The following is a 15,997-nucleotide window of genomic DNA, read 5'->3' on the forward strand; positions in this document are numbered from 1 at the left end:
ATATCTTTTTAACCTCCTTGTAAAACATGTGCCAAGACCCAGACCCTCATTAAGAGGAAACACATCTAATTGTTATCTACTCATGTATGTTAAAAGAAGGATAATATCTGACCAAGGATTTTTTTAAAACCCACAGAGGATGCTGGAGGACTTGAGCTGCCTTATCAAAAAATCAGTCTGAAATCGGTAACAAGCATAAAACTCAGCAAGTTTATCCAGTTTCTCTCATACAGCTGGACAATAACTGAGATACATTCATTGCCCTACATTAAATATTGTTCATGCAGACATAAAACAAGAATAGGCAAAGCTAAAATACAGATTTTTTTTCCCTCTTAGCACTCACTGCTGTCACAACCCTGGGCAGAAGGAAAGCTCCCACTCAGACACACAGGGATTCAGGGGAATTCTCTCCAAACCCAGACAGTCGATTTCAATTACTGGAGCTGCTTTGAGAGGGTGCAGAGAAGAGAGCCTGTGAGTTAATCAGAAAATGACCCCTCTGGCCCAGCCCTGCCGGGAGCTGAATTTGAGATTGCAGCCTGGAGGGGAGGGGTGTTGAGGAAGCTGTCTTAAAAGGAGATGCAATGAGATTTAGAAGATTAAGAAGCTACAGCAGCAGGGAAAATCCAAACCCTTTTGCTGTTTGTTTGAAGGCAGAGAAAGCACATTACAAAAGGCAAGGGGAGCACCTCCACTCCTGAGCCCAGTGCAGGTGCCCTCAGGCAAGCTGGGCTTGCCCATCCCCACATCCCAGAGCCAGGAAGGATGTTCACTCTGCAGCTGCAGCCACCCCTGTGCTCTCTATAAACACTTCCACATATCTGAGCGCTTACGGCAGCGCCCGCTCCACCCACGGCTCTCGCACAGGATCGCTTTCATCTGTCACATGGGCAGTCAAACCCAACACTGCTCCATCTCTCCTGGTCATAAAGTCTCCCTGAGAGTCACATATCCACTGAAACAACGGGAGCCAGGCCTGCCCTGGGGTGATGTTAAAAATAGGGAGCTCACAGAGTGAGAGCTGCCACTAAACACAGCACAGGGAGAACCCGACACTGCTCCAGCTCTGACAGCTCCTTCCAGCTCTCACTGCCTTTACTCCTGCTAACAAGGGAATGAGAGAGAGGAATTGCTTCCTAAACCAAGGCAGGTGCCTGGGAATGATACAAAGTAGGGCTGTACTCTTGTCTTTGATAGCTCCTTCCCTGCTGCAGGGTGAGCAGCCAGCATGACTGCAGTGCTGGAGTCTGCCCAGGCATTTTTCTGTTGGGCAAAACCTGTGCAAAATAGTCTGGAGGAAGACTCAGGACTCTGGAGTGAGATTGTGGCTGTCCCTGTGCTAAGCCTCTGTGCAAAAATTAGAGAAATGGCCCAAATAAGGTAATAACTGGTCCGGTGAGTCACAGCCCAAGGGGACTAAGAATTGGGAACAGCCACCCCAGGGTGCAGCAGCCCAAGGCTGGTACAGAAAACCAACACACACATCAGGGGAGATCCTGTCCCCAGATGAGGGTGGAACCTTTAGGAGAAGTATCTCTGTGCAGGAATTGCAAGAATGGAGCCACACAAAACTTAGGACACTCCAGGAATGACAAACACTGCAGGAATGGACAGAGAGATGACAGCACAGGACAGACAAATCCAGACATGACAGCCCTGCTGGGACAGCAATGACAGTGTGGAAAGGCTGGCATCTTCATGCTCTGCTGATGGCAATCCTGCTGACAGCCATGGGCAACAGCAGGAGCAAGGAGGACTCTTTGGTGCTGTAGCACAGAAACACCCACCTGGACAACTACAACATCCCTAATCCTTCCTCTGTGGATGAACTGCTATGGCTGGTACCACAGGTAACCTGCCTGCAAAAGTCTGGACCCAATAGAGGTGAAAATGTAAACAAGTTGAAGAGAGAGAGGAGCTAGAAAAGCAAATGCTGCTGTTGAGAAAGGAGAGGAGTTACAGCACAAAGGGAAACCCGGAGAGATCCCAGATACCAAAGAACAAAAATACTCCCATAGGCTGTTCATGGAAGGGAGAACTCAGTGCCCAGAGAGACACAAGAAACAGAGCTGCAAGCAAAGATGGGAAAGCATGTTATTATTCTGGTTTAAGTACATTTGCCCCTGGGACACCATCCCAAACCATACCTCAGACTCCCTGCTGGAGTAACGCGATCCCGCTCCAGTCATAGATGTTCTGCCTTGAGACTGATCTTGAATCCAATCCCACCAAGCCTTGTTATTCTACAAAATCAAAGCACAGTTTCTGCTGCATTTCTACATTTGCCAAAGTTTATTATACTTGCAAAAAACGAAATGAATTAATTGGCTCTTTCCAAAGAGCTGTATTGCTTTCACAGCATTGTATGCACATGGGGAAACTTTTTAAACTGCAAAAATGGCTCAGTGCTTTCCTCAACAACCTCCTGAGCTCCTCAGTACACAAGGCCCTATTATTACTGATGTTAAGAGAGAGTGCAAAGTACAGATGAGAGATTCATCTGGTCTGGCTCTGGCCTCACAACAGAAATTCTGTCGGTGGAAGAGCCCACACATGTAATACTTGGCAGAAAACTCAACTCTTGATTTTGTTGTATAAACCTTTCATTTTTATTATGGTAAAAAGAGGAGGGAGAGAGGGCAGATTCCTGGGGAGTTTGCATGAATTTCAGGACCACCCACTTCCTGGAGGACACTCCTTATTTTTTTGCATATGCACAGGAGTACAGATTAGTCATTTAGCACACAAAGACGATTTTCTTTGCTGCACATCAGCCAATATGGTACATGCCAACTGCAGCAAGAACAGCAGATGAAAGCCACAGACACAGTGCTAAGCAACTTGTTCAGCAATGCTCACATTCACATGTAAACAAGAGAGATGAGAGTTGGTTTCCCAAGGCCCTTGCCAGAGAGGAATATGGGAGAGTCTCACCCTGCTGCCCTGGGGTTTGCCTGTCCTCTCCATTCTGGGAAGCTGACATGTAATAATACACTGCCATTAGATTTCTCAGTTCCCAGTGGAATAAGGGACTAGGGTTAAATAGAACATTATAAACATCCTTAATGATTTCAGAAACCTATAAGGCCTCAGAGACTCTGAAACTGCAGTTTTTGAGTGCAGAGGAAGAAATCAGCACAGGATCAGGGCCAAGAAAATGTGCTTATGCTTCTTGCAGCCTGATGTGGCAGAAAGCCTTACTTTCCCTTCAAAGAGCTGACGATTGCAAAACACTCTTTTCCCTCCACAAAGTTACCACAAATCAAAAAATTCTTTTTTTTTTTACAGAAGTTTTCACCCACAAGGATGCTACAGAATTTACAGGCTCCCCTTGCTAAGCGACACAAACGTGCAAGTGTCATTGTCTCAGCTGCTGAAAAAAGAAATGAGCTCAAAGGAAATGGAAAGCTCTTTAATGGCACACAGCATTCCTGCCACATCCAGCTCCATCAGGCTTGCCAGTGCAGCTCCAGGTTCCACCACAGGAGTTGCCTGCCTTGGTGGAGGCAGAAAGAAGCATTCATTTCTGACAGAAAAAATGCTACAGCCAATTAAAAAAAGCCAAATGATGAAATGCACAGTACTGGGCTTGTTCTCTCAGGCAAAACAGGCAAAAGGCATCACAGCAATGTATGAATGAAGACACAGCAACAGTTTTGAGCAATATTTGCTGTCACTCCTTTCCTCCTTGAAACTCGCTTTGCTAGTCCTTCAAAGTTTTGTCTCATTAAATTCCCTGTCACTGTTCTGTTTTAAGAATGTCCTTGTTAAAACTAAAACACCTGTAAGCCTTCCCTGGGCACTCTTGCCTCTTGTTGGGAAAAAACACATGATCTTGGCACTCATTCAATCTAAAGTGACAGATGCTACTGCAAAAAGTACCAGAGAACTTTCCAGCCTCCTGCAATTCAAAATTCTACCTTTCCAGCTGTAAAAATATAGTAAAGAATAGCAAGAAAAGAACAAAAAAGCTAAGGCTGATTTCTTTCTGGTTATGTATTTATGGAATACTTGCTTTGGAACAATGGTGATCAACACTCTCAGTTTCTGTTGTGCTTTCCTGGATGTCCTTGAGTCAGCTGCAGGTACACACATTAACCAGCCCTGCTCCAGAAATGAGCTGCCAGTTAATTGTGGCTGCACTGACAGCCAGGGAGTTCTGACACACAAGACAGGTCCTACACACACAGACACAGACACAGACACACAACACAGACACACACACACACAGACACACACACACACACACAGAGACACACACACAGACACACACACACACAGACACACACACACACACACACACACACAGAGACACACACACAGAGACACACACACAGACACACACACACACAGACACACACACACACACTGGCTTTTTGGAAGCTGACACAGTTTTACTTTTGGCAACAGAATATTGCATTTGTAAAAAAATACAGACTTTTGGCTACCTGTTAAGATAGGTAAAGTTTTGACCTTGAACTCCAAGGCAGTGTTGACTTAAATACCAAGTGTGTAGGACCAGAATCAGGCCAGAGACCCCAGCATGTGAACAGCACTAGAACCCACAGCTAGAAATGGCAGGCAATTAGCATTTACATAGTGAAGCCTCAAGACAATCCGTCACTGGTGCGTCTCACCAAGGAGCAAACCGGGTGTCCTGCTGAGCCCCACGGGTGGGTGTGCAGCTCTGTCACACCACCTGCATGCCTCTGTCATGCCCATCCAACTGCACTTTCAGTTTGTGGAGCTCCTCGATCTCCCGGTTGTGCCGCTCCGTTTTGTGCCTCACCAAGGAGCGGTAGAAGTGAATGGTGAAGACGACAAAAATCAGACCCACTGGGACCATGATGATGGTGGAGACCAGTGCTGACTGCCACCCTGCATGGCTGCTGGGCTTCTCTGCGTTGGTGGTCTCGTTTTTCAGGATGGAGCCCACAGGCAGGAATTTTATCCAGCACAGGAGCACGACTTCTGCAAGGAAAAGGAGGATTCCCAGGACGGTGGAGAAGCCCCAGGCCAGCTCGATGTAGGGGTGCATGCGCTCGTGGGGGGACTCGCTGATGGAGTTCAGGTTGTGGATGTTGCTCACGGCTTCCACGTTGGGCAGAATGCAGGTGCTGATGAGCAGGGCAAAGAGATGAACTGCCACGAGCACCGTCGTGCAGGCACTGAAGGCGATCAGCAGCATCTGGGGGTACTTGTACTGCACCTCCAGCTGCACTTCCACCATGGCAACCTGGCAGGGGAAGGAACAAAGAGCTCATCAACAGCTGCTGGTTTCTCCTCTTTTCAAGGCTTCCGCCCAGGAAAGCATCTTTATTCAGGAAGAGCACCTAAGGTCAAGTACACACTCAAGTGCTTTTTGGAACGGCAGCCTGGAAGGATCACTGCTGTTCCCCACACAGACTGTGCCTTGGCCTTTCTGAGGCTCAGGCACACATTTCTGCACCGTCATTTTCTGAAATAACACGTCTCTCCTTCCAACCACGAGCCATACGAGCTGCATCAACCCCAACACACAACAGAAGGAACCCATTAGATGACACGTGGGGCTGGGAGGCAGCTGACAGCCTGAGAGCCCCTCCACCCCTCACACCTTCTCCTTCCGCTCCTCACTCGCGGCTGCAGCGCAGGAAGTTTCAGCTTTGGGTGAGTAAAGAAAAGCAAAACGGAGCAGCTCCTCTGGCCTGTGGCCAGCCAGGTTTCACTGCCCCTCATGGGAAGCACACAAGAACTCTACAGTTTAAGTTAGCCCATAGTTAAAATAGCTGCCTTCTATTCTTAGAACAGTTTACATTTGTTTTTATTAAAAATATGCCCAGATACAAGTTATTTATATCCTCAAATTTCTCCCTTGAGAGATAATAACTTACTGATACACTCAGCAGAAATGGACAGCTACTGGCTCATGGGTGTGCTCAGCAACTCAGAGAGGAGTCTCCTTCCCAAAACAAGAGCTATTGTACAGCAGGTCCCTAAAGTTATTTTTTCTTTAATCAAATAAAGCTCAAGAAGCAGAACATGTGCAAGAGAACAGGAGGCTCTTCTGAGATCAGAACTGGAGGCCTAGTACAGTAGTCCTGTCAACTGGTTTAGCATAAGAATTTGTACAATTACTTAAGCTACATGTGAAGTAAAACAGTACTTCTGTGTGGTGGCAGCCCTGAAAGCACTACACAAACTATTTTTACTATAAGAAGCCACAAAAGCAGTGGACAAGACTATCAAACATTCCTCTCTAACAGCTGGCTTGAATCTGCAGCTGCACTTCATGATTTGCAGAGATATTGACTCTCCTGGCAGCAGGCAAAACCTCTGGTGACCCCAGGTGACCTGCCACTCCAGCAAGGCACAGCTACATGGAAACAAACCATGCCTGGGGTCTCACCTCAAGGCAGTACCTCTCAAGACCATCATGACAAGGCAAAGTCTGAACAGGCAGTTCAGTTCAGGGACACAGAAGGATTTTGCAGAACTGACTCGCAATTACTTTATCCAGACTTCACATGAGACACCCCCTGAGCAGCCATTTCGGGCTCTGTATAATCACCTGCAGCACTCACTCTGGCATTACTTGTTAATAATATTATTTAGGCATTGGAAGATTAGGGGTACACTTATGTTCTCCCTGTTGGAAGCCCTGAAAAAGAATTAAAGGGAATGGCAACCAGTTGGCATGACTGCTGCCTTAGCTGCATTTACTCTGAAATTATCAGCAGTCTGAATGAGGGGATCACAGTCAAGTCTGAACACATTTAGTAGCAAACCAGATATAACATGTGGCAAATGGTCAATCTCTACAAATCCAGATTTACACCTTCAGCAACTATTTAGGATTGTAGAGATACCAAAAATATTGTGACAGTTCTTGGATATCCCCAGCCTTTTGTCCTGATTATGAACATATGGGGGTTTTACCTTTTTGTTTGTTTGTTTTTATAGGTTCCTGTTTGCAGTTTAGAGCAGTTCCTGTTGTATTGTAAAGAAAATATTAACACAGGATTGGCCCCACTATCTATTGCAAGGTCAATTTAATTAAAACACATTTCACACCGCCTTGTCCATGTTCCCTTTGCAGTTCCCCTTCTATTGATTCGAGAGGGAGGAGATCAGACTTATTCTCCATGTACAATGAATTTGTACAGTGCTGTAGTTGCCAGTCACACCCCATCAGCCAGGAAAAGCTGCAGGTACATTGTTCATTAATGGGTGCTGTAATTCCCAGAGACATGGTATTCAGCCAGCTGAATGGGAATTGTACCTGCATGTCCAATTTATAGCTTTATATTAAAGCTGAAAGCCTGGGTGATGTCAACATATCAATTTCTGCTTGTTATCCTTCACGGGAGCAGCACTTTCCAGCTAATTGGTTGTTTCCTCCCAGACTAACCTATTCCCCAGGGCTGGCGTCAGCTGTGCAATGTGATGAATTTTTAACACTGACTGATGGCTCAGTAAGAGGTATTTCAGGGGAAAACATCAACAATCCAGACAGGGCAGCAAGGCAGAAAACCAGTTCATTTAATCCAAACAAGTGCTGAAAAGGTGAGTGAGCTCTTATTGCTTTACACAGACTGTCATGTCATTCCCTGACCGGGATAAGAGAAAGAGGACAAGTTGACATAACCTATTTAAAAATCATTAAAAATGCTGCCTAGTCTGTAAAACTATTAATATGACACGTTTGATACAATTATACTCTTCCATGCAACAGCACCCTTTATTTTAACCTCTTCCCAGAAGCAACTATGCAAGGCTGAGCATTGCCAAGCCATGGAATATTTCAGCATAGGCCTAATTTGAAGCTTGGGAATCCCACTGTTGAACTCCAGGCTCACAGGACCAAGTGCTCAGAACATTTTAGAATTAAACTGCAATTAAATTACATTCAACGATGGTGGGGTTTAGACCAGTAACAAGTATAGCCCCAATTATCCACAACAAGGATGATACTTATCTTGAGAAATTTAGACCAGGACAGATAATAACAGGGAAAAGGATGACAAATGGCTTACCATAAACCATGACACATTCACACAGATGGTTTGCTAGACTGTAAAAATCACTCCAGCAGATCTGTTAGGAGTTTTGTTTTGTTTTTCTTTTAATCAGATATATATCCTGTAGCAACTGGACAAGTATTGAGAAGATGGATTAGCAGTAATAGCTCTTATTTCCATTAGGAAAATTATTGAGGAGGTTTCCTAAGCTCCCTTTAAATTTCCTTTCTCTGGAGGCTCCTCGGGGTGAATGCAGTCATCCTACAACCCAACTTGAAGCAGAACTGGCATTGGAATGACCCACATCCTCCTGATCTGCCCAGCTCTCTGCCAGAAATACCAGGGATGGTAACGAGGAAGGTTTGCATTATCCTGCAGCCCATCCAGAAGGAGCTGGATCAAAGCCATGGGCTGTTGATTAAATATCCATCAGCTCGCAGTAATTTTCAGCCAATATGGAACTGGCTTAAATCAAACACACCGACAGGGAAGTAAATAAAGCAATAGCCTTGAATGACATTTGTTTACATAGTTAAATGCACTCAAGGCTTTGGGGAAACTATTTCATAGAATCTCAGAATCGTTTAACTTGGAAAAGACCTTCGAGATAGTCGAGTCCAACTATTCCCCCAGCACTGCCAAGTCCACCACTAAACCATGTCCCCAAGTGCCACGTCTCCACATACTTCTCTCTAAGTACCTTCTCTTCTTTCATCAATAGCCAAATAGGTGCTCTTAGGAGAGTAAACATCCGTGTACTAAATACCTGCATGCCAAATTACCAGAGGAGAAATAACCCGTAGGAACAAATACCCCAGCTTTCACAGGAAGATCCAATCAGCTGGGAAAAAGCTTGCTAATCAACAGAATTCCTTATGGCAAGAGATTCTGTGTCTTACAGTTACTGATTTCAGGTGTACTTCTTAAGTTAGGCTGGCGATCATAACTAACACTTCTTAGACCTGTGTGTTTATCTGACTTGCATTTTAAACAGTTTAAACAGAATACAAAACCAATGTGTGTTTGCCAAGGACTTTCAGGAACTTTCTGTTGTGTGAGTTGAGAAGGCATGCTTTGTTTTCAATGCCTTGCAGGGTGGCTGGGCTGCAAGCCCCCAAGTCCCAGTGATAGCACAGCCCAGCTCATGTGACCACACTGGTAGATCAATCCACAATGATACAAAATATTAATGTAATAATCAGGTTAAAGAGAATGGTCACAAATGACTCACACAGAACTCCAGTAACCAGAGGCACATGGGGCAAGCAAATAAGAGGCTTTTTACAGCAAGAAAACTCCTGAATGAAAGAAGTCTACAGGAAAGCATCCAGCTTTCTCAAAAGAAGGGACCTTCTGCCCTTGCAGCACACAAGTTTGGTTAACAACCAACACAGGCTTTGTGAAAAGCTTTTATGAACATCTCTTGCATGCAGACAATGAGTGGAGAGGAATCCTAACCCCTCTGAGCACCCTCTCTCACTCCAGCCTGCTCCCACTGAACCCTCCAACCCAGCTCCACTTTGGGTGACCAACTTTGTCATCCCAGACTGTTGAAATGTTATGGATGATTCATGGTCTGGGGGACTGGGAGAGGAAAAAGCAGCAGAAAAAGCTAAAATAAAACAAGAAAGGCTATCTGGAAAGATCTGTCTTCCCCCCACAGCTTCTGAGCTGCAACATCTTCACATTGCATCCCACGCACCAGGCACTGCCCTCTGCCCCTCTGCTGACAGACCTCAGGAACAGCCAGACCTGCCCATTTCCTGGGCAGAAAACCTCCCCCAGACTGGTTTCAATTCTCACTCCCAGGAAGAAAGAAGCAGAAGGGAGATGAAGGGGCTCACACTGACACAGCACAGCTGTTTTTTGTTAACAACACAGCTTGAACAAGTCTGAGCACTGGACCAAACTGTCTCTATCTTGTTTATTTGCTTACTCCTGACATGGTTTTGACCTATGCAAATAGCTTCCAGATAACACCCAAGTGCAGCACAGCAGAAAGCAAGCACCAGGGATTACTTCCAATAGACAGCACTGACAAAAATATACTGGGTTTGGCTCCCTTCAGGCTACAGAGCCCTCTGACACGAGGTCTGAGGCTCAGGGCCTCTTCTCACACCTCAGTGTATAACACGATCTCCCTGATCACGCTACGCAAACTTCACTTTGGCAGACTGTGGCCCAACCTCCACCTTATTTTAGACACCGTGACCTGAGAAAACACACACAGAAATTAAAATAAAGTTCAGGACCACGGCAACCACAGGGGCCTGAAGAGCTCCATGCCTGTGAGCAACCTCATGTAAAAGCAGGAAGGTATGAATGGCCTCAGGACCAAAGCAGAGTTCAGGTCCTGGGTTGTTTAGCAATGCTGGTGGAACACTTGCAGGTAGAGGATCAGTATTTTTAAAGGGCTGTCTTGGGAGTGTGTGGGTTGTCTTAGATAGCTCATGTACCAGTGGTGCCTTGATACAGCCATCCTCAACCCTTCCAGTAGCAGTCAAGGCAGATGCCTCCTGCCTCTTCAAGAAACAACAGTTTTCCTGCCTCTTTCCAGGAGGAAAACACTGATTAATAGATGATTTTAGAGAGCCAAACCTTCATGATTCAGAAAGCCATAAAACACACATACCATTGCAAATCCAGAGAGCAGAGCAGAGGTTCTGCTGGAAGCTTTCAGTTTGGCTCGGCTCAGGTACAATTTTCTCCAGGAAAGGGCTTGAACAGAGTGGTGGTTTGATGTGACCAGTTCCAGGTAACTGCGCCGGACCCAGTCCCGGTAATCCATGCCCTTTGTGCCAGGCTCAGAGCAGCAAGCAGGGGTGGAGGGATCCACTGGAACGTTCAATTCAGAACTCATGATGAGGAAATTGCTGAGGGAATAACACAGAGACGTTCAGGCAGACAGAATGAGCATCAACTACTGGGAAAGCTACAGCTGAACAAAGTTGTTCTTAGTGGGAAATGACGGAATAAATGCAATCACACTTGCAAGGCACAGGACTCGGAAAGGACCATCCATAATTGCCAAAAATTACTGTGAAAACTAGGAAAGATTACACAGCTAAACTCAGAAACTACTCCAGCAGGAATTCAGGAAGGCTGCACAGCATCTGGCTTTTCATTTCAGAGCTGGCACCTTGACTTTGCCCTCTAATTCCTCCTTGCTAATTAAAAAACTGTTTTAGGTGAAGACACTTTGGCAATAGGGCTCCCATCTTACCATTTTGTTTCAAGCTGACAGTTCATTTCCCAGTGCAGCACAGACTGGCTCCAAATGCCTCTCCTTAGAGTATCAGAGTAACACCAATTCAGGGAGTCACTTTTTGCTCCATGCTTGGAAACCAGTTTTAGTCAGTTAAACCATTGCTCCTCATGGCTCATTTTAGATGGGCACAGTTTTCTCCCCCAGCAGACACAGAGCTGACTGCTGTGTAGGGTTAAAAAATGAACTTCCAAAACTTCTACAGTGGGAAGTTCAATTTCCTGAACTGCTCACACTCCATTTATCAGCCACATCCGACCAAGAAACCTGCTCCCTTACTTCCACCAGTGGCTCTGAGCATGGGGAAGGGAAAAGACAATTCCAAGAGGAAAAGTGAGCTGCTTTCAGGAAATTTCATCATCTTCAGATTCAAGAGATTACGCTGAGAAATGTATGAAGGCAACAAGACTGTTTCAGGTGGTGAATACCACAGAGAGAAGTGTGGGGTCCAAACCACCCCTCTTACACCACCACATCACCAGGCTGCTGCCCTCTGTGCCATCCACGGAGACAGAACAGGATCCATGGAATGTTTTGAGCGAAAAATTCTCAACTCTGACAAACACCTGAAACTAGATATTTAACTCAGCCTTCCAAAGAATGGAAAACGTGACTTTCTAATTAATCCCCGCACTCACAACTCAACTACCAACACCAGAGCTGCACCTTCTGACCAAAAAATACTCCCCAGCTCCTAGGAGGAGATGCCTGCCCAGAATCACACCTGGTGTGGTACTAATTAGTCTCAGCACCACATCTCAAGGTCACAGACACCTTGCTGCTCACTCTCACACCCCCCAGCTTCCCACTACAGGGGCCGCATGGGGACAGCTAATAAAGCCATGGCTGCTGTGAGATTTGAAGAAGTGGCAAAGATCAAAAGGACATCAACTGCCCACAGCTCTGAACATGGTCACTAAAAGGGCAGAATGCTGTTTCAGACAAGATTACACTGCAGCAGCAAACAAAGCAGTGCAGGCTGCAAGAGTGTCCCTCTTGAACACGGGGGGGCTTTCAGGTTCCAGTCCCTTCAGACATAATAAGAATGGCAGCAAGAGCACAAGATGATTCCCAGGCAGTTTATGACAAGGCCTCCATTACAGCCCATGGGGGAGTCCAGGATGGCTCCTGATCTGCTCAGCAGTTTTCAAAATACTTATAAAAAAGAAAGAAAAAAGCATATAAAATAATATTCAGACAACAACAACAAGAAGAGAATATCAGGGACAAACCTTCCTGCTTGCTCTGTGTTTCCAGAAAAGGCAAGAATCTTCTATTTTACAGAAGAAAAAAGCCTCCTGGGAGGATTGGAGACAGAAACAGTCTGTGAGCAGTAAAATTATAAAGCTGTTTCCTGTGACAACATCCTGTGTGGACTCTGCAATGTATAGCATGGAGGGAATTTACTGACTTTGTCCCCAGCTGGTACAGTGATGGCCTCTACTCTGCCATTTATTTTCACAAATTAAGTAGGAACTTTTTATGTAGGAAGCTTTGACCCCTGGGACAAATTCCATGGAAAAGACAAACGAATTCAGAGGTTACAGAGAGAGGGCAAAAGTACCCAATCACATCTGCTTCTTTCATTAGAAAAATAAGCTAAAAATACCACAAGGATGAATTTTTACTCTGGAGCAGCTCGAGAGATGTTCTCAGATAAGTAAACAACTTCAGAATAAACCCCATAAACACAAAACTCCAAACCAGCAGTACCAGGATGTCAAACTCACCTTGCTGGCTATGGGCATGGAGGGACTGGGTGGAGCACTCCAAGGGCTGAAACACAACAAAAGAAGTGGTTTTCATGCACTGTACCTGAAGCAGTTTTACTCTGGAAATACTTTTCAGACAGTTATCTTGCATCAGGGGTGGGCTGTTCTGGAGATTTCACATTCCTGCCTTGCAAAGTTAAAGGTTTAGGACACTTGCTCTTACAGAAATAACTGTCCTACAGGGTTTTACTGCACAGGGCTGCCAAGTTTTGGATGGAAAACGAGGACTTTCCCAGGAGACCTTTTTCCCTCTGCCAGCTCTGGCAAAGTCCATCCCAGCTGCATCTTCACTCACTTCCACTGCACCACTGATGCATCTGGCCCCACTTCATCTCACAGTGGCAAGACAGAAAGCTCCCTGTAATTGCTCCCTCACACTGATCTCAATAACCTGCCCCAGGGAAAGCCTTTGTCATGCCTCACATCTCAGCTGCCCTGCTGCAAGCACACGTGCAGGGATTTCTCCACAGCAGGGAACGAAGCCAATGCCACCAGGGCATGCACCAGAGATATGCAGATGTGTCTCAGCAGCACTGGCAGCTTCTCTGCCTGGTTTTGGGATGCCAGCCCCATCCTGAGACCCGGGTTCCTGCCCCACACCCCCAGACTGGTCAGTGGGTTTGATCCAGTACTTTTCTTCCCTGTGTAACATTGTCCAAGTCCCCACAGGCCATGGGCAGCCAAACCCCGGGCCCTGCTACTCCTGTTCCATGAGCTCAGGCCCTCTTTGCTATGGGAAACCCCTTCCTATGTTCTCTTCAGGCTCGGGGTCTCCCAGCAGCACCCCTGGGGTGTCACAGCACCCAGGCAGGTGGGAATGGGAGCAGGATCACCTCCCAAGCAGGATGTGATCCCTCACCCCATCACCATAGCTGGGATCCTACTCACAGGGTGGCCTGAGCAGGGGATTTCTCCTCTCCTTCCCAGCTATCCTCAGCACATCCCAGGCAGGATGTGAGCCTGCACAGTGAGGATCTCCCCTCCAACAGCACCCTCAGACACGGGATCCCCCAGGCCAGAGTAACACCCACTCAGAGGTAGAAACTTCTCCTCCAAAGGCAACCTGGGCAGATCCCCCCTAGGTAGGACGTGACCTTCTACCACTGGATCCCTATCCAGCATCCCAAGGATCCCACACATCTCCTCAGGCAGGATGGGACCCAGTCCCTCGATCCCCTTTTCCAAAAGCACCCTGGGCTGGAGGTGTTTCCCCTACAGCACCCCCAGCCAGAGGATCCCTGTCCGGACACATCCCCCGGGAGCTGGCCTGCCCTCTGCATCCCAAGGGACCTACAAAGAACAGCCAGGCAGGATGGGACCCCCCTCTCTGCCCACAGCGGACCCTTCCCTCTCACCCCCACCACCCTGGGCAGGGGACAGCCCGCGGCTGGGCAGGATGAGGCGCGTACCCCTCCCCACCATCCCGGGCGAGGGATTCCCCATTCAGGCAGGATAAGACCAACTCCCCCCCGCAGCACGGTGAGCAGGATGAAACCCCGTCCTCCCGGAGCACCGCGGGCAGGAGCTGCTCCCACCTCTGCAAACACACCGGCGGAGATGCCCCACAGCGCGGGCCCCGCTGCGAACGAGCCTCCTCCCCCGGCGGGATGCGGCTCCGCGGGGACGGGTCGTGGCTCACCGCGCTGCTGTCCGGGGGCCGGGCCGGGAGCCCCGGGATCGCTGCCGGGAGCGGGAGAGCCGGAGCTGGAGCTGGAGCTGGAGCCGGAGCGGGGACCGGGATCAGGAGCCGGAGCCGCCTCCGCCGCTGCCACGGCAACGCCGGGCACCGGCCACGTGACCCGCAGGAAACGGGGGGCTGCGCCGCCACGCCCCCTGCACGTGACCGCTCGCCCATTGGGCCGCGCTGCGGGCAGGCCACGCCCCCGCGGGGGCGGGGCCTGGGGCGCGACCCCCGCCCGTCCCTCCAACACCCACCCCCCCACCCCCCCCACCCCCGCCCCGGGGCCGCCCCCCAACCCTCACCCCGCACCCCCGGGGGGTGCTGGAGGGCCCTGGGGGTCTCCCCTCTCGGGGGATGCTCAGCGGTCACAGAGGAGGGGCATCCCCGCCGCACGGAGCCCGTCCCGCAGCCGGGTGGGGTCCCGGGCGCCGCAGCGCTCCGCTGTGAACGTGCGTCTGGCAGGGGATAAAAATGAGGGGCTCTGAAGGCTTGGTCGGGCTGGAAATCCCGCACTGGTAAAGATGTTGAGGGGTCTGGGGCTTGCGTTATCTCTAAATCTTGGCACAGAGAAGGTATTGGTGCGATGGGATGCAAATGTGCTTTTATTACAATTGTTAATTATACAGCAAAAAGTCGCCACTTACATAAGTCAAAAGGCAGCGCTGCTCTGCCTCTTCCACCGGGCTGCAACCTCCTCTGGCTGAGCACAGGCGCCCTGGAATCCCGGCTGTTATCTCCCTGCACTCCTCCTCTATTGACTCAGCAGGAAATCCTGTATAAACCCATCAAAAGGACAGGGACAGCCTTACGGGAAAGAGGGAGTTCCTTCCCTGGAAACGAGATAAAGATTATGCCGAGAGCCAGCACAATGGGTCACCTTTTTATCACAGGGTAATCCCATCATCCTGAACTCCCTTTTCCCTGGGGGAGGGAAGAGACAGGAAAACATTTCCTAAAAACGTAATAAAGAGACAGATTTGTTATCCCAAAGTGTGCTTTTCACCTCTGAGATCAGGAACACCCCTGCTCGGTTTCAGCACTAACACTGCTGTCTCTCGGGGTCCCACGCTTGCACGAACACGTGTAGAAATGGAACAGAGCAAACTTTAACCCCTGAAGATTAACCTCTGTCAGAGAAAGGAGAGGGTCTCCTCTAGAAAAGAATCCAGAACAAGAATTTAATGTGAGCAGGTCAAACTCCTGGGCAGTTTTAAGCCTTTATTTACTGCTTTGTTAGTGCCCTATTTGCAAGAGGAAGCAGTTGTAGAATTGTTCC

General features: G+C 48.1%; 1 protein-coding gene across 3 annotated transcripts; it reads right to left on the reverse strand.

Moving 5' to 3' along the window:
• Positions 1-187: 187 nt before the first annotated feature.
• Positions 188-14,838, reverse strand: ORAI2 (ORAI calcium release-activated calcium modulator 2). Of its 3 annotated transcripts, none has more exons than XM_071575330.1 (4): positions 14,680-14,838; positions 12,999-13,044; positions 10,636-10,876; positions 188-5,239 (listed from the first exon to the last, which is right to left on the reverse strand). In XM_071575330.1, exons 3-4 carry the CDS (start codon positions 10,861-10,863, stop codon positions 4,694-4,696), a joined length of 774 nt encoding a protein of 257 aa, XP_071431431.1. In that variant the 5' UTR covers positions 10,864-10,876; positions 12,999-13,044; positions 14,680-14,838; the 3' UTR covers positions 188-4,693. The 3 variants fall into 3 exon arrangements, with proteins under 3 accessions (XP_071431431.1, XP_071431430.1, XP_071431429.1); XM_071575329.1 differs by having other exon boundaries at positions 14,590-14,838; XM_071575328.1 differs by having other exon boundaries at positions 14,576-14,838.
• Between the last annotated feature and the right edge of the window lie 1,159 nt (positions 14,839-15,997).

This window comes from Pithys albifrons, chromosome 21 (assembly GCF_047495875.1).
Source record: "Pithys albifrons albifrons isolate INPA30051 chromosome 21, PitAlb_v1, whole genome shotgun sequence".
NCBI classification, from domain to species: domain Eukaryota; kingdom Metazoa; phylum Chordata; class Aves; order Passeriformes; family Thamnophilidae; genus Pithys; species Pithys albifrons.